General features: G+C 32.4%; 2 protein-coding genes across 4 annotated transcripts in view; both read right to left on the bottom strand.

The window, feature by feature from the left end:
• The window catches only part of hcn2b (hyperpolarization activated cyclic nucleotide-gated potassium channel 2b), a 33,503-nt gene extending 30,742 nt beyond the window's left edge, over nt 1-2,761 (bottom strand). The window contains exon 1 of one of the 2 annotated variants that reach the window (XM_051094070.1): nt 1,935-2,761. In XM_051094070.1, the coding sequence (XP_050950027.1) occupies nt 1,935-2,656 (722 nt within the window). In that variant the 5' untranslated portion in view covers nt 2,657-2,761. The remainder of the gene's footprint in view (nt 1-1,934) is intronic. The other variant, XM_051094071.1, reaches the window with a different exon arrangement.
• A 1,748-nt stretch (nt 2,762-4,509) lies between these two features.
• On the bottom strand, nt 4,510-25,016 carry bsg (basigin). 2 transcript variants are annotated; one of them, XM_051094073.1, is made up of 9 exons: nt 24,804-25,016; nt 19,069-19,419; nt 18,110-18,278; nt 15,325-15,413; nt 15,097-15,233; nt 12,462-12,744; nt 7,908-7,932; nt 7,663-7,736; nt 4,510-5,550 (listed from the first exon to the last, which is right to left on the bottom strand). In XM_051094073.1, exons 1-8 carry the CDS (start codon nt 24,871-24,873, stop codon nt 7,676-7,678), a joined length of 1,185 nt encoding a protein of 394 aa, XP_050950030.1. In that variant the 5' UTR covers nt 24,874-25,016; the 3' UTR covers nt 4,510-5,550; nt 7,663-7,675. The 2 variants fall into 2 exon arrangements, with proteins under 2 accessions (XP_050950030.1, XP_050950029.1); XM_051094072.1 differs by lacking the exon at nt 19,069-19,419 and having other exon boundaries at nt 24,804-25,013.
• Between the last annotated feature and the right edge of the window lie 220 nt (nt 25,017-25,236).

The following is a 25,236-nucleotide window of genomic DNA, read 5'->3' on the forward strand; positions in this document are numbered from 1 at the left end:
TTTTGTATTTATTGTCTATTGTCTGTTTATCCTGCATCAACTCTGTTACACCCACACCCCCTTATTTAAATATATATATTTTTAAAAAACTATCATAATGATATCATAATTAAGTGCCACCTTGTTTGTTAATCACTTAATTTTAAACTGTAGGCGACGATCTTAAATAGTCAGCCCTGTTACAGTTTTGTACAGTAAATGGATGAGTATGGGACATATTTGTGAAAGATAATGTCAGCATTAAATTCATCTTTTAATAATTCACATAGGGTTATGAGTTTAGCACAGAGACTAAACAAACTTTAAATGTCAACTCTGTTACTTTTTTAAAATGGTATAATGACAACTTTATTACTTTTTTATCTAATGACAAAGGTATAATAAGTAAGTGCCTCCTTGTTTGTAAATCACTTAATCATATAATGTTACATTTGTCACTAGGGGACAACTGTGAATAGTCAACCCTGTTACTGTGATTTTATACAGTACAGTTGATTACCGGACACTAGATTTTTATAAAAAGCTGAATGAAAACATGAGCACTGGCTAAATTAACTTTAAAATATCAACTCTGTTACTTTTTATTGACAAAAGTATAATAAGTAACTGTGTCGTTGTTTGTAAATCACTTTATCATAAAATGTTACATCTGTCACCAGGGGATGATCATAAATTGTAAAAGTCAATGCTGTTACCATGATTTTGTTGACTATAATAAGTATAATATAATGTAATAAGTGCCTCCTTGTTTGTAAATCACATCATTTTAAAATGTTACATTTGTCAGTTAATGACGATCATAAATAGTCAACCCTGTTACTGTTATTTTGTACAGTACAGTTGATTTACAGAACACTAGATATTTGTGAAATAAATGAATAAAAATATTAGCATTAAATTCTCTTTCTAATAAACACCTTGTTTCGCATTGGCTAAATTAACTTCAAAATGTCAACTCTGTTACTTTTTTATCTAACGACAGAAGTATGATAAGTAAGTGCCTTGTTGTTTGTAAATCACTTGATTTTAAAATGTTACATTTGTCACTAGGGGCCGATCCTGAATAGTCAACCCTGTTATCATGATTTTGTATATTGTACAGTTCATTATTGAACACTAGATATTTGTAAAATAAATGAATAAAAACAATATCATTAAATTCTCTTTCTAATTAACACCTTGTAGCACATTGGCTCAAAGAACTGTCAACAAAAAAATGTCAACTCTGTTACTTTTTTTTAAAGGTATAAAGATAACTCAATGTTAATTCAGTTACTTTTTTATCTAATGGCAAAGGTATAAGTAAGTGCCTCATTGTTTGCAAATCACTTGATTTTAAAATGTTATATTTATCACTAGGGGATGATCATAAATAGTCAACCTTTTTGCCATGATTTTGTACAGTACAGTTGATTACTACACACTGTATATTTGTAAAATAAATAATTTAATCAAATTTGCTTTAAAATGTCAACCCTGTTACTTTTTTAAAGGTATGATGGCATCATAACTAAGTGCCTCCTTGTTTGTTAGTTAATCTTATAATGTTTGTCGGTAAGGGTCGATTATAAATAGTCAACCCTGTTACAATGATTTTGTACAGCATACAGCTCATTACTGAACACTGAATATTTGTGAATGAATGAAAAGTCAGCATTAATGTATCTTTCTAATAAACGCCTTGTAAAAGTGTTAAGATCTTGGCTAAATGGCTAAACAAATTTTAAAGTGTCAACTCTGTTACTTTTTGAAAGGTTATAGCTTATATGTGATTTTAAATGCAGTTTACTTTGTCTAACAAAAATATTATTTATTTTACAGGAAATGCACTGTTTTTGTTTTTACCAGAAAAAGCTCTCATTTTTATTGTTTTCAAACATGAGCATTTGCAACCAGGTATTGAGTCTCCACTGGTGTCACTCCATCATCCCTACCTGAAATCACTGTATGGATGAATAATCCAATTGCCCGCGGATTTGACTCGTTCCTGTTCCCTCTCCACTGCCTTTTGGCTCCCAAACATACGCAGTGAGAATTTGTTGACCCCGGGCTGTAGCATGGAGCTAAACTGCCTTTGCATGTAAGTTTGATTGTCCCTGCCTTCCGCATCATCTGCCATGATTTGGCCATCCTCGGACTTGGGAAAGCTGACAGAATTGCCCGGCTGCTGCTGCTGGTTCGAGGTCGGTCCTTGGGCCGGTGGGGTGCTAGAGAAGGAAACTCTGGAGTCCTTCTTGTCAGCGGGAGGAGCAACGGCGGTCGGGGCAGGAGTGACCGAGCCGTCCATGCTGGAGGTGCTGGAGTGACATGCAGATGCTGGGAAGCCTCCACCTGTCTGCTTCTCCTGCTTGGAGAGGGTTGAGGACAAGCTCTCGTCTCTTCGGCAGTCTCCGTTGATCACGCATCTCATTCCGCTGCCATCCTCGCCGTCAAACCCGCTCTTGTCCCTGGAAACATCTCCGTGGCAGAGGAGCGCGGCGGATTCCGTGCTGCGTCCACATGAGACGGAGGCGAAGTCCTTGTTGTTGGAGATCCTGCTCGCCGCTGCCGTTGCTCCCCCTCCTGGCGTTACATTCTTCATCTTGGAGGAAGAGTCAAGGATGTCGCCCCTGCGAGTCTCTTTGTGGTCTTCATCGCCGTCCTCCGCTTCGTCCATGACGGCGTTGCTTTGAGATGAATCCTGACGCAGCCAGATTGCGAAAGCGCAGACGTGGGCACTTGCCTACAGTCCTTTACTCCGCGTCCCAATGTCACCAGACAACCACACCAGTCGCGTTGCTATGGCTGCACTCGTTCACTCCCTTACCTGGTAACACATCACAAGCTATGTGTTGCTCTGTGCTCAGATAATGAATGGAGTCAGGAATTAAACTATGTCAAGGATAAATTGGTGGAAAATAGGCCGAGATGCGCTATCTTATGCCAGTCTCCGTGATGAATATGCCAATGTAGGTTAGTGGTGTGTAATAGTATGTTTGATGATTCATTATCAGCTGCACATTTCTAAACACCATGGTTTTATTATAGTAACCGTGTTTTTGTTCTTTGTTTTTTGGCGCATTAATCACCATTTGTATACCCATAGTTTTACTACAAACACCATGATTAAACTATGATTAGTGTAACAAGACCATGGTTAATTTGTGGTCACCATAGTTTATGTGTAGTAAAACCATGGTTATTTTTTGTAAGGGCTGAAATTATATAAACGAAAATGTCTTGAATAAAATATTTCATGAAATGTCAGGTTTGTGACAGTTTATTCTAAACAGTCTCCTTTTCAAGGTAAAATATCAATATGAAATACTTATATCATATGTGCTAGCTTATTCCAGTTGACCTGAACAAACGTGTAATTTATTTTTATTTATTTATTGATTTACTTTAAGACATTCACAACTTAACATTCACAAACGTTAAAACTAACCTCAATTTTTTTGTGAAAGGTTAACGTTGTTTACATTGGGTTTTTCAACATGTTTTTTCCAAGTAGTATTTTTAACAAACTAAATAGCTTTATTATATATTTAAACAAGGATTTCGGGCTTTTGAGACGCGCGTTTAACGTAAAAGAGCGGGCGCGGCCTTTTTAACTTGAATGTGCGAGACTTCCGGTGTCATTTCCTTCAAGTTATTTCCTCATTACAAAAACAGTACGTTATGCTGCTTTAAAGGCTATTCCAAACTGGTAAGCTATTTTGATTTATCTTTATAATCATAAAAGCACTCGTTCGTAGCAAGTAGTTTAGTTAACTAAATAATAAATCTGAAATCTCGCTAATTCAAAGAAAATATCTTACCGCCATGTTTCAAAATAAGGTGGATCGTCAGAGCGTCACCTAACGTTAGACATTTTGACATTAGGCCTCACAAAAACGTCCACTTTAAATTCAAAATGTTAAAATGCGTTCCTCATAAAAGTGTTTTCATTTTTTTTTTTTAAATTTGTAGCGTTACAGATCCCTTACGAAAAATAAGCATGGTTTTATTCTAGTAAGTGTGTAGTAACCATATTTTTTTGTGTGTGATTACCATTTGTATAACCATAATTTTATTATATATACACCATAGTGTAGCAAGACCTTGGTTAATTTGTTGTCACCATGGTTTTTGGTTTTATTTGAAGTAAAACCATGGTTAATTTTCGCACTACTAAAATACATTGCTCTTGATGTGGGGAATCTTCCTGAACATGTCACAGGCCTCAAGTTATGTAGCGCAATGTTAGCAAATATTCACACTGACATTGTTATGAATAGCGGTAAATAAATGGGTTACTATTTTGAAAGCTCATAAAGATTTAAATGACATATACTTAATATTCTGGAACGGCTTCTTGTTTCCACTGTAATAACGCTGTGATGTTTGTCACGTAGAGCCGCTCCCTTCAGCTGAACCAAATACATGAGTAAATATCGCCCTCTTATGGTGGTTCAAAGAACAAGCCAATATAAGCATATTCTTTATCCTGTCAAATGATTTCTTTGGTTAAACACACAAAAGACAACGTTAAAATCAAATGTTTATTCAGATTGTGCAAGTCAGTACAGTTGACAGTGTATGAGATTTCCTATGAAGCTAAGGCAAAATAATTTATACACTTCTAACAAGATCTTAAATTTACGCATCTCTTAAATTGGAAATGGCACACATCCAGACACTATACTTCACAATGTATTACAATGCAAGTATGACTGTCTATAGGAGAGTATCATTTAAGCAAAAGCCTTCACGAAGATCCCACCTTCACTGACATTACCTAAATATTTATAACCACACTGTCCTCCATGTTAGAATTTGGGAAACAATTTATAACGGATTATGCGAATGACACACTGTACTAGCACTTGGTCCTTAAGGGTTAGGTAGGAGGAATCCTAAAAGTCAACATCAGAAACTACAAATAAGCTTGTTTGAGATTATTAAACAAAACTGTTAGCCTGACAAAAAGTGGCATTTGACCATCCACATGGAATAGTGCACTTTAATGGGCAGCGACGGTCTGAGTACTGCACATCAAAGTTGTTAATTTAAATTACTTTAACTAAAAAAAGCATGTACAATAAAGAGGCTAAACATTAAGGCGTACAGAAAGGAAAATGACTGCCAATGTGATTCAGCGATCTATTTGTATACACCAAACATGGTCATGACTCTCATGCGGCTGAATGGTGATTTCAATTACACTCGGTAGAAGTTTCGGAAAATTGCGATGCGCACACTCGTGATGAACAGTGAGAGAAGCCAGGAAGACCCGAAAAAAAAAAAAAAAAAAAAAAAAAAATCATTCCCACATTAAGAGATTTCCACTAAACACACACTTCTACAGCAAGAATACAATCATGCAGTTTCCCCCCTTCCCCCCAAAAACATTTTAAAAACATCTGCTGGCAACACGATACGGAGAGGAATAAAAGTCAAAGTAGACCAATTAATATCTCGGGACATTTACACTCAAGCAGAAGGTTAAGAACTCGCAGGGTGCACTAGAATGTGCTAGTCAGCAACTCAATGCTTCACCTCTCTCTTCAACAGTAGTCATCAGGACACCTGAAAGGAATGGAAAAAAAACCCTTAGCTGGATGTGCTTTAAAAATACAGTGCATCATGTTATTGTAGCTTATAATAATAATAATACTACTAAAAATAATCATAAGTTGGAGTTTTTAATTCACAATGGTGCAGATCCTGAGAAATGTTTAAATAAAAAAAAAAAAAAAACTATTTTAATTTAATTTTTAAATGTAAATTTATTTAAATGATTTTTAAACTAATAAATAATAATAATAATAATAATAATAATAATAAATTATTATTGCTTTTGTTATTATTATTATTATTATTATTATTAAATTATTATTAAATTATTATTATTAAATTATTATTATTTTGTTATTATTATTATTATTATTAATAAATTATTATTGCTTTTGTTATTATTATTATTATTATTATTATTATTACTATTATGACTATTACTATTATAGTTGTATAAAATTATTAGAGCTAGAAAAATACGTATATTATGAACTAATAAAATATTGTATTAAGAAGCCTATAACAGAATATGAAGATTTAATTTTTATTTTATACTAATAAATATTTATATTTATATTTATATTTGCTATTGTATACCATTTATTAGAGCATACTATCAGTTTAGATAACATCACATTTATGAAGAAGCCTTTAATAGAATACAAAGATACATATTAAAACTAAATCATAATAAATTTATATTGATAAAAAAAAAAGTATACATTTATACATTTACTTACATTAAATGTTTAAAACTAATATATCTTTAAATGTAAATGTATTTTATTTTTTAAATATATTTTAAAACTAATATATATATATATATATATATATATATATATATATATATATATATATATATATATATATATATATATATATATATATATATATATATTATTTTATTATTATTTTTTTCATAATGTATTAAAATTATTAGAACAAAAAATATTTTATATTATAGATATTACATTGAGGAAGCCTATAGTAGACAACAAAAGATACATGCTAAAATAAATCATAATTATAATAAATATTAATATAATTTAAAAAAAAAAAAAAAAAAAAAAAAAAACAATGTTTACATGAGTATAAAAGTACAATGTTTACATGAGTATAAAAGTACAATGTTTATATGAATAAAATTAGTCAAGTCACTATTAACATAACATTTTTAAAAACATTTACCAAAATACATTGTAATATTATAGAGGAAACCTATAATAGAATACAAGATACAAATTAAAATAAACAATTACAATAAATATTTATAATATGGTTAAAAAAAAAAGAGGGAGGGGGGGGGGTATAAAATAGTTTAAATTGATAAAATGAATTAAAACACTTTACATAAATTTTTTTTTAAACTAATAAATCTTTAAAAATGTAAATTAAATGTTTTAAATGTTTTTATCTTAAACAAATATTTACGTTAATAATTTCATTGTTGTTTTTTTGCTCTAATAAATTGATACAATATTAATTATTTTATTACAGTTTATATTATACATATTACATTTATGAAGCAGCATTTAATAGAACACTGATACACGTTAAAAATGAACCATTTATAATATAGTTTAAAAAAAAAAAAAAAAAAAAAAAAAAAAGTACATAAGTTTAATTCTATAAAATTAAAGCCATTATTTACATTAAATGTTTTATTTATTTTTTAATTAAATCACTCAATGTAAAGTTCTTTTTATTTTTAAACTAATAAATATTTGAATGAATAATTATTATTAATATTGTAATGGATCAAAAAAACATTACAGTTTAATTTACACATTACATTTATGAAGTCTATAATAGAATACAAAGATACATATTAAAAATAAATCACAATATAATATATTTATAATATGATTTACATTATACATTAAACTCAAAAAGTAACACAATATTAACACATTGTAGCTGTAATAGCTGTAATGTTTCTAATTTATTATATATATATATATATATATATATATATATATATATATATATATATATATATATATATATTTATTATGCTTAATCTTGTATATTAGAAATAGATTTTAAATATTAAATATAAAAAAATAAGTTACAGATAATTATAATATTACAATAAATTTGTAAATATTATTTAAAATCTCTCACCTTTTCTCCTTTCTTAGTTGGAGTTCCTCTGCCGGACATTTTTGTCTTTGTGGTTTGTAGCGGCGTTGCTCTTCCTGAAAAACACATCGGCACGTCAGTTCCCTCTTTGATGTGCGTATGAATTTCCTGAGCTAGAAGTACATCTAAGGCCACTGTCTGGACTTCAACATGCCCTCGAAGCTCCTTAGAGAAACTGAACAAATATCTTACGCACTTCTACAACACAAATATTACGAAGCACTTACAATGGTGCAGATCCTGAGTCATCGTCTACAGGAAGCAGGAACACATGAAAAGGAAAAGAAAAACAATTAAACACTAATTTCAGAAAAGTTGACATACGTACAAGACTACAGTCTACTTGAACTGTTACAGTAGCTTGTCTAAACTACAATTTGACAGTGAGAATCTCAAGTTTAAAAGCAGAGCACCTAATGAGTAATGCGATATGGGGACTGGAAAACCTTATTGATATTCTTAATTCATTTATTTCTACTGCTAAATCTGTACACGTCAACTAAACACGGCTATCCATCTTTTCACAGCACTACTAAATGATGATTTCATGCAGAATAATGCATTTACATTAACCATGCAGTCTGATGTTGGATTGAAAGGATATGTTTAGTGGTTTTCAACCCAAGAACAAACATTTCCAATCAATTATCATTTGTTTGTAGCACAACCTCACCTACATTGTTCCTTTTCTGCATCAATCATGGTGAAGGCTCTTAAACAGCATTATAGCACATTTGCAAACTCCTGCACTGGACTTCTGAAGTCAGCATATCACCAACAAACAGTCGTATTTTAAAAGAAACCACTGAAAATGTCCTGCCTCTGGCACATATGTAGGAAAGTCTACGGATATGACAACGGCCGTATGGAAATGGAAATTAAAATAACATCTGACACAACCTTTATGAACTTGTTCATGGGAGAAAAAAAAAAAGATTTTGGAAAATGCCTAACGATAAACGATGCCAAGTATATAAGTATACAACGGTTCTTTCTGGTCCTCGCATCTGATTGGCTGAGAGGAGTGCAATATTCTAGTGATAACAGCACTCCAACCGTTTCACCGTTTGCATCACTGCTTGTGGTATTTCTCACAGCGTTGTCATGGTGGACACCCAAATTCACTTTAATTTTATTTAAATAAAATAAAAAAATAAAAAAATAAAAAAAAACTGTTTTTGTGTGACGCAATGTAGTTTTAAAGGTTTTTAGGCTAATTATTTACACAACTTTTTTGTGGGACTAAGTCACTATAAAGCATCTGTGTAAGGGATACAATAAAGATTATATAATAATGTATTATTATACAGATTTGTAATATGGAAAATAAAAGCGTGTAATTCAAACCCCTACAAAACTACATGCATTTACAAAAAGTAAATAGCATATAATTATACAGGGCCCTATGAAAACCATTTTATTTTTTCCCCATTTATTTATTTATTTCCCGTTGCTATTTATTTTTTTTTTTTTTCCCAGTTTTAATTTTTCTAGACTGTTTTAATGGTTAAATTAAAATTTTCAAATTGTATTTGTCAAAAAGCATGTCTGATTAATTGAATTTATGAAACTTACAATATTAAACAATTTATAAAAAGTTTAATTAAAAAAAAAAAAAAAAAAAAAACATTTATTTTGCTTTCCATAAATTTTCTGGATTAATAGCAAGATGTCAAAAGTATCTCTATTTAATTGATTTTATTAAATCAAAATTATTTTCTTTCTTTTTCCCCCCAATAAATACTCTTTTATGCATTTAACTTTTTTCTGCTAAATTAATTTAAAAATATAAATAAATTAAATAATCCTAAAAATAATGTTTTGATAATAATTTAATTAGCAGTGGTGATATTTAATACATTAAATCATATTTTGACAGGTTGCTGTGAAAACCTTCGGTTTTTGTTTGTGTATGACATGACAACAGTTTTACTCAAAAGAAAGGGTGAAACGCTAACGAAATGACTCTCGCAGCATTTTTATGACTGGATTCAGCCCCATTAATATAGAATCACAGGGGCCCAATTATATGCATTTAAAATATGAAAAACAAATACACATTTTCAAGGGGGTTTAAAGTCACCATATGCTGCATAAAATGATAAAATACAACAAAGTGTATATTAATTTATAATGTTAATAAAACATTTTATAATACACATCTTTTGTGATTTGAAACCACTAAACGTATGCAAAAACATACTACAATATATAATTTTATAAATAATATGCCTTTTTAAAGGAGGTCTGAAGTCACATGTCTGCGCAACAAATATCAAATACAATAAAAGTAAAGAGAATATATAATGCACATTTATATGTAAAATTTAATATTTTAGAAATGCATGCGGGTGTGTGGCAACCTTGATTTACAATTGCCATTATTTTACATAAGTGTATATGTAATATATACTCGTAACTTTATCGCATTTGATTCGAGTTATTTTTTAAAACAAACCCCCAACAAAACTGCACGCATTAAGTCATTTTTTTTAAACCTTGTATACTACATTCATTTGGAAAACATCACTTTATAAGTGATTTATAAGTGATTTATGAAGTCACTATAAATATCAGTTTAAAAAAAAAAGATAACAATGATAAAAGTAAAGCATTTAAATTATATACATTAATTTTTAGTAATAGGTTTTTGACAGAGTCTGAAGTCAATATACATGTGGTTTAAAAAAGCCAAAATACAATAAAAGTAAATTGTGTATTTTGTAATACACATTTTTTTTGTGGTGATTTCAAATCACTAAACATATGCATAAAGATACAACATTATAAAAAAAAAAAGAAAAAAAATTATATGTATATATATATATATGTATATATGTATATGTATATGTATATGTATATGTATATATATATATATATATATATATATATATATATATATATATATATATATATATATACACACACACATACATAATAATAATAATAATAATAATAATAACAACAACAATAACAATAACAATAATAATATATTTATATTTTTATTTATTTATTTATTTATTTTTAAATAATACACCTTTTTGAAAGGGTTTGAAGACACAAATGTTTGTAAAAAAAGATCAAATACAATAATAAAGTAAAGAGTGTATATTACATGCACACATTTTAAAACAAAAAATAATTTATAAATAATACATGCAGTTGTCTGGGGTCCTTCACTTATAAAAAAAATATTTTAAGCATGTAAATAATTTTTCAAATTTCAAACCACATTTATTTATTTATATATTTTTCTTCATTCATTTGTACTATGTAAAATAAATAAAAATAAAAATCAAAACATGCATTTTTATGCCAATTTATAAATGATTTATTAAGATTTATTTAGTTATGTCTGATTAAAAAAAATAAAATAAAAAAGATAAAAACACAGATTACATGACTAAACTAGTTAGTAACAATCTGGATTACCCATTTTAGGTAATGCATTCTGACTACTTTTTAGATTACTTTATCAAATTTTAAACTTACTATTAAAACACTGCATTGACAAAAGAAAATATATTCTCTATAGCAGTGTTATAAAATGCATTACACATTACAACTTCATAACCATTTGCTTCATACATGATCTAATTGCTTGCAAAATAGAATCTTTAGAAAAGAAAACGTAAAAAATAAAAATAATTAGTGAGAAACAGATTATGAATGATTTACTGCCATTGCGTAGATGGTATGTAATCCATAAAGTAGTAACTGTAATCTGATTGTCGTATTATAAAATGTAATATACTGTAATTACGAGTACTTGATTTTCATAATCTTCTTACGCAACCCAGATTACATGTATATTAAATACATTTACATTGTATTTAGAAATAATACAGATTTTTGAGGGGGTCTGAAGTCACTATATGCGAGACGTGAATAAAATATTAGAAAATAGTCTGGCTACTGGCAAGGTTGTGCTTCAGACAGACACAATCAGAAAGAAACTTCAAATAAGATGCGAGTTGACACCCAACAAACATATACTTGAAAAAGCAAAAAGTTGAATCAGAGTTTGAAAGAGCCAAAGTTTTCATGCAGAGAGCATGTCCAAACACACCCAGAACCATAAAATCCGTCAAACATAGTCTGGATTATATATTTTGGCATCCTTTGTGCCACACGGGTGCCGCCTCTTAGAGACGTAGAGGAAGCCGCTGCTTTAATCTAGGGCTGAAGAACATCATGCAAAGAGAAGATGATGCAGAAAGCATGCAAGGCAGTATAACATGATCCGTCTGAAAAGTCATCTTGGTTATTATGCATAATACTTTGACATTTAAAACCCATTCTGAACTGCAATATGTCAGACTCAGCTGAACGCTTTCACTGGCTACGGGAAAACCAATAAAGTTGCTTTTTTTGAACCTAGGTCTGACGAATCGGTTTCGTTTTAATCTTCGTATTTGAGACAAACTGCCAGTGAAAGAGTTGTACTTCTCAGCCTATCAGGGAGAGCATTCAAACTCCCAAAACCACCCGTTTAAGCAAATCCACTTCAGTCTGACATGCAGTTGAGCACTTACCACAACGTAAAAGCAGCAGCGAACAGAGAAATAAACAACGTAAATAATAAAAATCGACTCAGCTAAGGCACAGCCACACACTTCAGCCAAATAAAATACAACATACAAAAATCAAAATGAAATAGGATCTTGCACGATTTACGAATTTATCAACAAAAATGTAAAATTACATCCACTGATCATTTTTACATTCACGAAAATGGAAAATGAAATATCGTTACGACGGAAACCGCTACAGTCACGTACCGTCATTGATCTCGTCTGGCTTTCTCCTCTTCTCGTAGATGAAAATGATGGTGATGAGGATAATGACCTCGGCGACAATGCCGAGGAACGGCCAAAGGGCGGCCAGTCTGCTACGCACGCGCAGCTGAATCTTATCCGTGGCAAATCCCATTTCACTGTTGCCTTGGCACTGGTATAAGCCCATGTCCTTGTTCATGTCCAGGTCTTTCACGTACAGCGTGGTCTTGTTGGGGGTGTTCTTGATCTCATACTTGTCTTGAGTGCCATTGACAATGAGCACAATCTGTAAAATATAAATAATTATATTATAATTTTATAATTAATGCTTTTAAAAAGCAACAATCTGTAACAAATATAATTACATTATAATTTAGAATAAATTAATATTGTTAAAATACATCTACAAGGGCACAACAACAGTTGTTATTATTATTGATAATGATAAAGCAACAATCTGTAGAATATGTAGAATAAAATCATTATTTAGTGGGTATTTTCCATTGGGAGGTGGCTGTTCTGAACTCTAACCCCCAAATTTTAATTTATGAAAACAATATTGATTATTTTTTCTTTATTTGTATTCTTTTTAGTTTTTAAAAATATATCTTTTTGATTTCTTAAAGTGAATTTCAAAAAATAAATAAATAAATAAAAAAAAATTCTCTTAATTTATAAATCAAGAAACTATGTAAAAAATGTCCCACGTTTTCGTCGCTACCGAAACAGTGTACGTTTTAGTACCTTGGCTGAAGCTGATTTTAACTACACCCCTACATTCATGATCAGGAAATATTCTGGTCACTCTGGTGCGAGTAGAAAGGCCCCATCATTTTGATGTAAATTGTTTCCAAAAGTCTGAAAAATCTGTGTTTAACTAAGGAACGTCTTTGTTTTTTTGGGGTGTTATTTCCTAAAATTATTGATAATGATAAAGCAACAATCTGTAGAATATGAATACTATAATTCTAATATAACTACTAGGGCACAACAGTTGTTATTAAAATATTTTATAACATAGAATATATTATGTAATATTGTACTTGACAGGTTGAATAACTATATTAATACAAGTGCAAACACTATCAGTTAAGATAATTATTACATGTAAAAGTTCATAAAATTATTAGTAATAGTAAAAAAAATAGTGTCGCAATTCTATTACATCCATACAACTATTCTTATTGATAAAAAAAGCAACAATATGTAGAACATTAACTGTTATTCTATTATAACTAAAGATATTATTATTTATAATAATAATAATAATAATAATAATAATAATAATAATAATAATAATAATAATAATAATACAACATTCTACATCAAATATTTTATGTAATATTGCACTTGACAATAGGTTGAACAACAACTATATTAATAAAATTACTAACACCATAGTTAAATTAATTTTTATTAATTATATAAACAGCTAATTATTCATTAGTAATAGTAAAAAGAATTTAATATAACATTGAAGCAATTTTATTAATACAACTCAATATTATTGCTAATATTAATAACAAAATACATTTTATAATATCTTGAATATTTTGTAATCTAGTACCTGACAATAGGATGAAGGACATTAATTATATTAATATAATTAATAGCACTATAACAGTTTAATTATTAGATCTAAACAGTTAATATAATTATGTTAGTAGTAGTAAAAAATATAATATTGTAGCAATTCTATCAATACAACTATAATAATAATAATAATAAATTTTATAATATTATACCTATAATATAAGTTGCATAACAGTATATTAATATATTTACTAACACTATAACAGTTAAATAATCGTTAATTATATACAAATGGTTAAACAAATTACTTAGTAGTATTAAATAAAATTGAATATTGTATCAATTCTATTAATACAACTACTTGTGCTATAATTATTATAAATTCTTAGAAGTAGTCACAATAGGTTAAATATAATATCGTAATTAGAGGTCGACCAACTGATGAATTTTGCCGTTAAATGGCACCGATAGTTAATTACGGAACTGTCGCCAAAAATCTATGGCAATAGTGTTTTGGGGTGGCATCCATTGCTGGAGCGACTGAGAAGGTCCGCTGTCATCAGACGGTACGAGAGCGGCCTCTAGAGGCGGCAAGTTTGTTTTGACAACACTGCATGCTTCACAGAGTGGAACACTTCAGATGCACATTTAAAATAGACAATGAAACTCTGTGTATACAGTATAAATAGTGCATGTTTTCATATTACTATGCAATGAATTTGTTGACTACATGTTGAACTAGCAGAGAAAGATTCAAGGTTGAGAGGATGCAAACATTAGCATTACCTCAAGCGGTTAAACAAGCAAGTTCGTCCCAAATGTTTAAAGTCACGATTGTTACCATCTATTTGCATTATTTTGTACCTAGATCATTTGCTTAACCACCGAAGCTGCAGATTTAAAGCAGTGACGTGAGAAAGCAAACTGATATTGGTGTTCATTCAGCCGTCAGAGTGCTATTCACAGTTTTCCTTTAAATTCATTAGTTCCTTTTAATGTACAATGCCAAGTGTCATTTAAGAAACCTTTGCAACCTCATCCAACCTTCAAATCACAAGGCCAAGTACCAATCTCATGCACGACCATTCAGTAAAAGTTTATTTACCTCAGATTCATCATCACCGAGCTTGTACCAACTCCAGTCAGTAGTCACGGGGTATCCATGGCTCACACATACTAGGGCAGCCTTGTCATTCTCATTAGCATTTTCAGAGTGTTTGTAGGCCGCTACATGTGGGAGAGCTAACAGGAAGAGTATAATCAAGGGTGACGAGCACATAAATGCACAAAATACCTTAAAAAACGCATAATGGATACAGATAAGCTTTCTTACCTTTAACTTCAATGGTCGCATTAACCTCAGGTTCTGTTTTGAAGACACACGCATATATTCCAGAAGAGAGGTGATCAACCTTTTTAATTCTGCCACGGAAAGAAAAACAAGCAGTGAGACCAACAAATTAAAACAAACAAAAAAAGGGAAGTATTTCACATTCTAAACGGTTTTATACACCAATGGAGATTCCTCAATATAACAACAGTACTGTAGCAATAAAGGTGGAGAGGAGGACAATTTAGGTATATGGGCCATTCTACAGAATTGGTGCAAACTGCTGTCCCACAACCAAAACATTTAAAAACATTTAAGAATTCAAATCTTAGATGTTTACTAAGATTCTTTCAATAGTTAAAATATCAGTAAGCTTAATATATATATATATATAAAATCATTATTTAGTGGGTATTTTCCATTGGGAGGTGGCTGTCCTGAACTCTAACCCCCAAATTTTAATTTATGAAAGCAATATTGATTATTTTTTCTTTATTTGTATTCTTTTTAGTTTTTAAAATTATATCTTTTTGATTTCTTAAAGTGAAGTTCAAAAAAAAAAAAAAAATTCTCTTAATTTATAAATCAAGAAACTATGTAAAAAATGTCCCACGTTTTCGTCACTACCGAAACAGTGTACGTTTTAGTACATTGGCTGAAGCTGATTTTAACTACACCCCTACATTCATGATCAGGAAATATTCTGGTCACTCTGGTGCGAGTAGAAAGGCCCCATCATTTTGATGTAAATTGTTTCCAAAAGTCTGAAAAATCTGTGTTTAACTAAGGAACGTCTTTGTTTTTTTGGGGTGTTATTTCCTAAAACTGTCACTACCAAAACAGTCTTAACCAAAACATGTCATCAATGTTTCTGTAGTGACAAAAGGGAACATAATCTTTTATTTGGAGGAAATAAAATTTCAGCACAGTTATGCAAATTTTTAGCGTTTTAGTATGTGGGTTAAAATTCTGTAATGTAATCGCTACCAAAGCATTACTGTCACTACCGAAAATGTGCAGTCACTACCAAAACATAGGATTGTTTCGTCAAAAATAAAGTATACTGAATTAACAACTAAGATGTTATGATAGTATTTGGTTCAATATATATTTAAACTAATAAATCCTCAAATTTGAAATCAGTACGATCAACTTTTTGCCTTTTACAAAGAAAAACTGGATTCAAAATACAACAAGTAACTAACTTAAGAAATTGTAAAATTGTAACCATTATTGATTTACATAGGGCTGGGTGATAAATTGATAACGATAATTATCACATGATATAAATTTCCTCGTTAAACGATAATAATTTGATAATTGTTTGATATAATGTTTGTGCGACAAAGGCGGAACGAAAGAGCACCACTCGGATCAAAGTTCAAATGGCGAAGTTTTGGTCACCAAATCCAGTGTAAAGCACTTGAATTCAGTGAAGACAAATAACAAATAACTCTGTTTAAAGACAGATGACACAGCGCTGACAAACAGGAGAGACACTGTGCACAACGATACAGAATATTTTTTAAATCTACAAATCGCCATCCTTTACCATAGATTTACTGTAGAAGCACTAAGTGCACAGTGGTACAGTGTCAGAAATGTAGGTATTTGTGTGGAATTTTATTAGATTATTAATGTAGACATGTATTAAATGTATTGAAGGAGTAGTAATGGAATATAATTACAGTATTTTTGACTACTATCTAGACTACTGTTTTTCATACAAATACCTAGAAACCATATTACATGTTTACCATGGTATTGAAGTGCTATATTATTTAACTTATCATCATGATCTAAATATACGCTATTATGGAAGACCAAAAATTAATTAAGTAGTCAGAAGAATTAAACCATATAAAAATGAGGTTGCTAGTTTTTACAGATATTACAGATTTTGATACTTTTTTAATACTATTATTAATAATATCAGGCAACACAAACCTGTTTCTTGATTTGAAACCGTATTAGTCAAAGCATGCAGAACTAATAAATTATTTTTGTCTATTAAGATATTTATTTTGTTATGGTAAAATGAGTGGAAAAGTGTAAAGAATTCAAAAACACGAAGTGTTTGTCATGTTCTGACCATAAAGAATTGTTTAAAGCAACAATTAACTTTCTTTTTTTACAACTTGCACTTTGTAGCAAACATCTGCCTTTTTAAACTTAAAATAAATAAAAATTTGACATTCATCCTGATAATTATCGATAAAAAGTGATAATTTTTTGGCCCTAGAATTACCTCTAAAAACTGTTTAATAAAATAGAAAAATATATATTTAAAAGGATGATGTAAGCAAAATCTTAATAGGTCAGTATAACCCTTCTTAAATTATATTATTATTGTGTTTCGGTAGTGACAAAATATATGAACAAATATTCCAAAATTTTCTGAAAACACAGTATGAGAATTAACTGCACAATTACTAGAAATGTAAAAAGACATTTTTTTTTCCAAGAAGTTTCCAACTCTGACTTTGAACCAATTCTGTAGAATCACCGTAAACAGCTTTTCCAGTGCGCCACTCAGGCATCCCCATGGATGTTTTTCCAACCCAGCAGTTCCAATGGGAATTAGGGTCAGTGAACATATAATGCCAGAGGCACTTCATCGCTACTGCTGCTAACAACATCATGCAAACTGAAAAGTTGCACTATACCTAAAGAACCTGGATGGATGGGTAAACACTACATCTGGGAAATGTAACAATACTGAAATTAAAGTGCTATATTTCACTCTTATTTAGTCATTTAATCATTTATATAAGGTTGAGGAACATACTCATGTTCAGTGTAATCATTTGAACCAGTTGACTTGGTTTTGTCAATGGGCTTGCCATTATGGGTCCAATAGTAGCCTTTGATGGGAGAATAAGGGTTGGTAAGATTGCAGCTGAGTACTGCAGAGGTCTGGTTGTTCACTACCTCCGGTTTGGTCATGATGGTTGGATCTGCCGAAGCATAAAAGTAGCAGAAGTTACACAAACATCAACTTTCATAACATTATGACTCTTTAACAGAAAAACAAAAGTGCACACTGTTGAAAATGACTCTACCAACCTCTGGGTTTGATGTGGCACTGTAAAAAAATGACATTTTTGTACACGACAGAACAAATCGGAACATTGCTGTCCAGATGTTCACCACAATGTGTGCCGATAGGCACATTGTGCTCTATCAAAGGAGAAGTGAAGGTACATTTGGGCTGTGAGCTACTGGGAAACACTGAGTGAGCAGTTTGCAACGAAAACAAAGGGGTAGAGGAAACAATTCAACCAACCAGCAACTGGAGACCATGAGCTTATGAAAACCTGTACTAGTTTTTTTAAGACCACCAATAGGGTTAAGCCACACATCTAAAGAGCTTTTTAGATGTTTGCTGAAAGCAAGCCGCATTAATGAGACCTAATCAGAGCCCTTTTTCAGAAATGCATGCCAATTAGTGCATTTAACACCTAAGAGTAGCGCCAGTAACGTTAGCCGATCAATGCCATTTCTTTAAAAGGTTCAACTTCATCTCAAGCACTAGGCAGTGATGTGCTCAGAAGGCATTAGATTACTATGAAAGAACAGATGGTGCTAAAGTAGTCATGTGAGAAGTCATGTGACCTGGTCTCTGGTCGAAGGGAAAAAAAAAAAAAAAAAAAAGGAAGGCGTAGGGCATGGCAAGGGAGAGTCTGAATCTACGGGACTTCCTCCTCTACACTAGTGGAGACGTTGAGTTTCCACAACGTAACTCACATTCAAACACTATAACGTTCGCTTGCGAACGAATCCACTTGACTTTGGGTGGGGTCCTGAGGTCATTGCGGTCAGGGTCGTTTGAGGCACGGCACTCGTAAATGCCTGTATCGTTGAGAGTTAGGTTGGTGAGGACGAGCGTGCTGGTGGCGTGGTTGATATAGGTGGCATTGATGCGTACGCGATCCTCTCTCGCGCCGTCAAAGAGCTGAGTGATCATTTCGTTTGGTTCTTCACCCTCAATGAACCACCACTGAACTTCGGGGATTGGGTTCCCTATGACTTCGCAATCCAGCTCGGCACGGTCTTCTATGAGTTTCATCTGAGACAAGGGCGATTTTATGAAGCCCGCTGGACATTTGGTGAGTGATTTGGGTTTAGTGTGGACAGTTCATTGAGATGATATGAATAATGATTAGCAGACAGGCAGGCAAAAGAGAAAAGAAAAGGCAGAGGAGAAAAGAAAAAGAGAGAAACGTTAGAATGGAAGACAAAGACGGCATACACAAGAAACAAATTGGATTTTGAGCATCGTGATGCAAGACTTCAACACTTCATGATGCCAAAATCCAACTGAAGAACATTAGAAGCAAGCATTTTAAAAAGACAATGAGTTGAAGCATGCATTAAAACCAAAGCTTAGCATATCAAGAAATGCAATGGAAAATGAAATTCGGAAATAAAGTGATGACTGTAATGGGGCTTAAAGAGATAGTTTACCCAAAAAAGGAAATGGTGTCAGCATTTACTCACCATCAAGTCATTCCAAACCTGTATTGAGCGTTTTATACTGTGATGAGTTTTTTTCTACTGTGGAACATAAAAGACGTCATTATGACCAATTTCATTGGATTTTCTTCCTTTGAATTCTAACATGTGACTAAAAAAAAATATATATATATCCTTTTTAAATATCTTTTAGGGCTGCCACTAACAACTATTTTGGTAACAAGAGTAATCGGCCAATTATTCTGACGATTAATCGAATCAAAAATTTGTCTTTCTTTTTTTGGTGGTAATAAAAAGAGACCCAATCAAACAATAGCCTTTAAAATTACTTAAAATACATATAATAGCAATGAGGCAATAATAATTAGTTCAAATAAAGTATCAAAAGCAATTAATCATATGGTTTTATTGAACAAAACCGTTGAAATACATAATATATTACAAACAATTATGCTAATATACATTACGTATTATAACTGCAGAGGGTGGCAACCGCCTGACAATGTTTTTACACTTTACTGCGCTATCTAATTCTTGTTTAATATCGACTAAACCACATTTAACTTAATGTGGTCTTTAAAATGTGTAAACATTTTAAAGAGTGAGGGTTTAAAGTTATTTTGAAATACTCAAAGCATATTAGCATATTAAAAGTAAGCATATTAAGAAAGATATTGAGGTATTCTCCTGTGTTTGCGTAGGTTTATAAATGATTGACTTTACAAATCGGATGAAATGGCGCATGTTGCATTCCCAGCTGAACATTATAATAAACCAAACTCACAGCAACATCCACACATGTAAATAACAGTTTAAAATCAATAATTAAAGCGCATATTAAACCTGCAAATATTAATTTAAATCGCAGCTTGTGAATTCACAATAGCATTATGCTTTATGATTTTTTTAAAGGGTTTAATATCCTGCAGCCTTGAAAAAGGTCTAATAATACTTTTCAGCCTCCCTTCTGGCTTATTTTGCTGGTTACTCGACACGGGTAAAATGCAGTTGAGGATTTTTTAAAACTGAGTTCTCGAATTGAATCGAGGAATCGTGACAGCCCTATATTCTTTTGCACTCCACAGAAGAAAGTCATACAGGTTTGGAATGACATGAGGGTGATCATCACTTTTGGGCAAATTATCCTCTTAAAAGTTGTTAAATGATTATGAATAAACAATTGACGTGAACAGCTTAAATGACCCTAAAAACAACCATTTTGAAGCTATTCATGTAGACCGGAGAAAAACAAGGTTGTACCGTGCTAATCCCCCATGGAGAACTTCAACGAAATTCTTCTGATCACCTTAGAATAATACACACACCCTGAACGACATGGAAGTACGTGCATAGCAGCTTGAACAACAACCCTTCACATCAATGACAAGAACGCTTTGAGATCAGCCCCAGACCTGTTGTTGCTTCCTTTGACGTAGCACATGCTTTCAGTGTGTTTGGATTTGAAACAAGAGTAAGGTACTGCTCCCTTTTTGGCCGCTGCTGAGGGAGGAATGTTTTAGTGTGTTAGCCAGGGAGGGGTGAAAAGGGTAGATGTCCACAATCCACATTACAATCAGAGCGATGAGACTCCACACATGCCTTAGGCCTGAAATAACATGTGCCCTTTGAAAGCAGAACAGGCTTCATTCATTTGACCATCATGAAAGGTCACCTCCAACGTTCACTAAGTGGACCACAAATTAAAAACTACTCATATAAACGAACTCTAAAAGGAATTTCAGCATATATTTGTATATTCATGCGTTTAGATTTAATGTCAACATAAAGTAGACATATTAGCCCAGTTTTTCAAGCCTAAATTGTAAATAACTCAAGGAGAACCGTAAAGTACAAGTATCACTCGGTACAAAGTCTGCCACTAGATTTTACTTAACCTGTTCTAGTAAACAAGTCAATAAGTTCACCACCTCACATGCCGACGTGAATTAATTGGCAGAAGAGGCTGACCTAAGGTCACTTGTTTCAACATTGCAGTTTCTTGGCCCAAACTCACAACTGAATGCTGATAAATGTGGCATTCATTCCCTATAAAAGACATTTATCTGCATTGCAAGTCATAACTGTTTAACCATGAGAATTTTAAGATCGCTAACCCTAAATGTACATGGGACATTGAACTTGCTAAAACAAAGTTTTAATTTAAATCCAATCTCATGGCAACTCGTATGTGTTTGTGATTCATGTTTGTGAGGCGGCCAATTCATTTTTATTTGTCACAGAACATACAAATTTGTACGAGCCAAGTTGTACAAATGTGTATGTTCTATGAAAAAAATCGTACAGATTTTACGAGGTGGCAAATTCGTAAGAATTCATACGAATGACCACCCCTAACTCTACCCTCAAAAAAACACTCAAAACCAAATGACTAAGGTCACACATTCGTACAAATTAGTAACCTTGTAAAACCCGTACAAATTAGTTGAGAGATAGCACTGTTTAAAGACAGTTTTTTTTTTGTTTGTTTTTTTTGTTTTTTTACCATTTCACCACAATGAAAGTCGCAACATTTTGACGTTAAAATATTTCAATTTAGACAACCTAATCTCACAGCAATTCATACATATTTTACAAGTAGCTAATCTGTACCAACCTGGCTCGTACAAATTCGTACATTTTGTGAAAAATCATACAGATTTTACGAGGTGGCAAATTCGTAGGAATTACTACGAATGATAACCCCTAACCCCACCCCTAAACCTACCCTCACAGAAAATGTACAAAATCATACGACTGAGGTCATACGTATTTGTACGAATTAGCCACTACAAAAAATATGGCCAAATTGATTGTGAGATAGCGTAGTTTTAAAAAACAAAAAAACAAACAAAAAAAAAAAAAAAATCAATGCAAGCTTGTCGTCGTTTGTGGACAGATGGGATTTAAAGATACTAAATGATTTAAGAGGTCCAACATGTCCACTGGACAAACCATTATTTTAACAGAAGACGACATAGGCATTTATCTTTTGCGAAGCAGCGCGGAGAGCTGCTTCTGGGAGTTGTGTGTACGCCAGGGGCCTGTGAATGCGAAAAATCTATTGCAGTTTTGTGAAACATTACTTTTTCGAATTGCCTGAACAACAGCCTCATGTGAATTTAAAAACTTTGTGATATATATTTTCATTTCACAAATTCAATTTACATAACTCGAAGGATAATGGAAACACAGCTACTAAGAATCTGGAAGATAAGACATTTTGATTTAACTTAAGGTTTAAAAAAAAAAAAAAAAAAAAAACCCATTGATGCACTAAATTTATTATTTCAGGCCAATTTTTAGACTAGTCAATAGTGATTCAAGGCAACCCAGTGACAAGTTTTGAAAGAACATAGTTTTGAATATCCCTACAGCTTGATGAGAACAATTAAAAAGTTGAAGGACAGGACTATCCTCACAAAACAAGCCGAGTACATGCTGACAAGCACCCTTTTTTAAGTACAAAATGGCTGCCACTAAGCACAAAACACAATCACAAACAAAATCTTCTCAGGCCTACTCACCTACACATGATAAATACCTGCCCATTTGCTCTAACCCAATTTATCGAGCAAAGCACAACTGAGCTGAAGATTGAGTACTCAGGGGAAAATCTAATTTTAATTCTGATCTGAAGGCGCTACGATTTCAACCATTCTGATGTTCTGCCATACAATTGCGTACTATGTGGCAACTCAAGAACAGCATGAGCAAACTTGCTGCTCAAATTGTGCCGTTTTGAGGAAGCATCAACGCTTACGTGCAGAAAAGCACCTCCTAGAGTGTTTAGCGCTCTATTTCTAACAGCGAGCATGAAGCTGATTAGGTCTGGATTTACCGACCATGCCATTCATCAGCTGCTGCTGCTGGGGGACTAAACAAATTATGATGTTGCCAGACCATAAAACAAAATGAGTTTCATTACTCAGCCATTTTCATTCATCATGCAAACCAACTGATTTATCTAAAAGGGTGGAAAGGATATTTAATACATTTAAAAACAAATTTCGCAGTACATGATTAGCATTTCCAACTAAACTGCTAACTTTCATTACTTTAAGCAACGGTTGATCGCCTGATCAAGTTCAGTGGGTTTGTGTGGATTCCTGTGCCATTTCCAGTGATAGAACATTATAATGAGCTTAAGCTAAGCCTTTTACTGAACAGGGATAGACTAAAAGATGAAAATTGCTGCCCGACTGCCTCCTCCTTCATGATTGGGCAAACATGTTTTGCCTCCCTCAGTTTGCATTTTATGATTACAGGCTACTCTCAACTGATGTTTTACTAGACTTGACAGCAGGCCTCTAGAAAACTAGTCCGCACCGGTTGTCATAGCTGCCTGCTGCTTACCGCATTTAAGACATCATTCACTGGAGTAACTGACCTGCTAGAGAAGAGGACAGGCATTAATATTTTAACTAGCAAAGTTAGGTTGAATCCTTCTTGTAATAATTAAAAGGTCAGCCAAGAAGCATGATCCTCAGAGTGATTTTGGGAAATGTGTAACTTAGAAGGTTACAAAGAGTTGGGATTAAAGGTTCTTTTACATTAAAGATCAGCAAATCCACATGGTGGATTTTGTGAGGTTTGTACTTTGCCTTTAACTCCTTGATAATCATTTATGTAGCGAACATCAATTTCTAGCCTCTTTTTAGATTAATACTATTTCAACTTTTATTTTCGGATAAATATTTCCTGTGTGTTGGGAATTTAAGAAAACTTAAAGAGCTTTAAAAAAAACTATTCAGCTGTTGCTATAGCTCTGTGTGCGTGAGCTGTTTCCTCATGGGCTCGTCGTACACGACAGTTTGCCGACGATTTAAAGGCCTTTAAACACTTAAAACCATTTCAAATATTCGTTTTCATTGTATTTGACTTTACTGTGAGGTAAAAACAGTGTAAATACAGTCGACCCTGTCGCCTATGTCGTGTTGTGTAAACAGTCGGCCTGTGAAAAATGAGCTCGCAAGCTACTTGATCAACAGAAAAACGAGACGCCTTACCTGTCAGAGCCTCGGCTTGGAACCAACCGATACAAACGGCGAGAATTACGCCAAACAGCTTCCTTCTCATGGTTAAATGGTTTTTAAGTACGTAACAGTACAAATTTCAGGCCTGTTCCCAGAGGCAAAGACCGTATGCAGCAAAACCCTCGAGGAAGCCTCGTCGTCCTCTACTTGTTCCGAGCTCACACGAGAACGCGCACGTATACAGGCTAGGGAGCTTGCGTCATCACGTCCGGCCCTCAACGTCACCGCCCTGTGTGTATGTTCTACTGTATACAAAATGATTTTTAACATGTTTAGGCTGTTATAAAGTAAGTAAAATAAGTAAATAAGGGCTCTAACATTTTAACTAACCAGTCGTGTTTTATTGTAAAGCAATAAGTTCCTCTAAAATTATACGTTTGCTTAGTAAACTTTTCCGTGATGTAGA

This window comes from Labeo rohita, chromosome 22, assembly GCF_022985175.1.
Source record: "Labeo rohita strain BAU-BD-2019 chromosome 22, IGBB_LRoh.1.0, whole genome shotgun sequence".
NCBI lineage: Eukaryota > Metazoa > Chordata > Actinopteri > Cypriniformes > Cyprinidae > Labeo > Labeo rohita.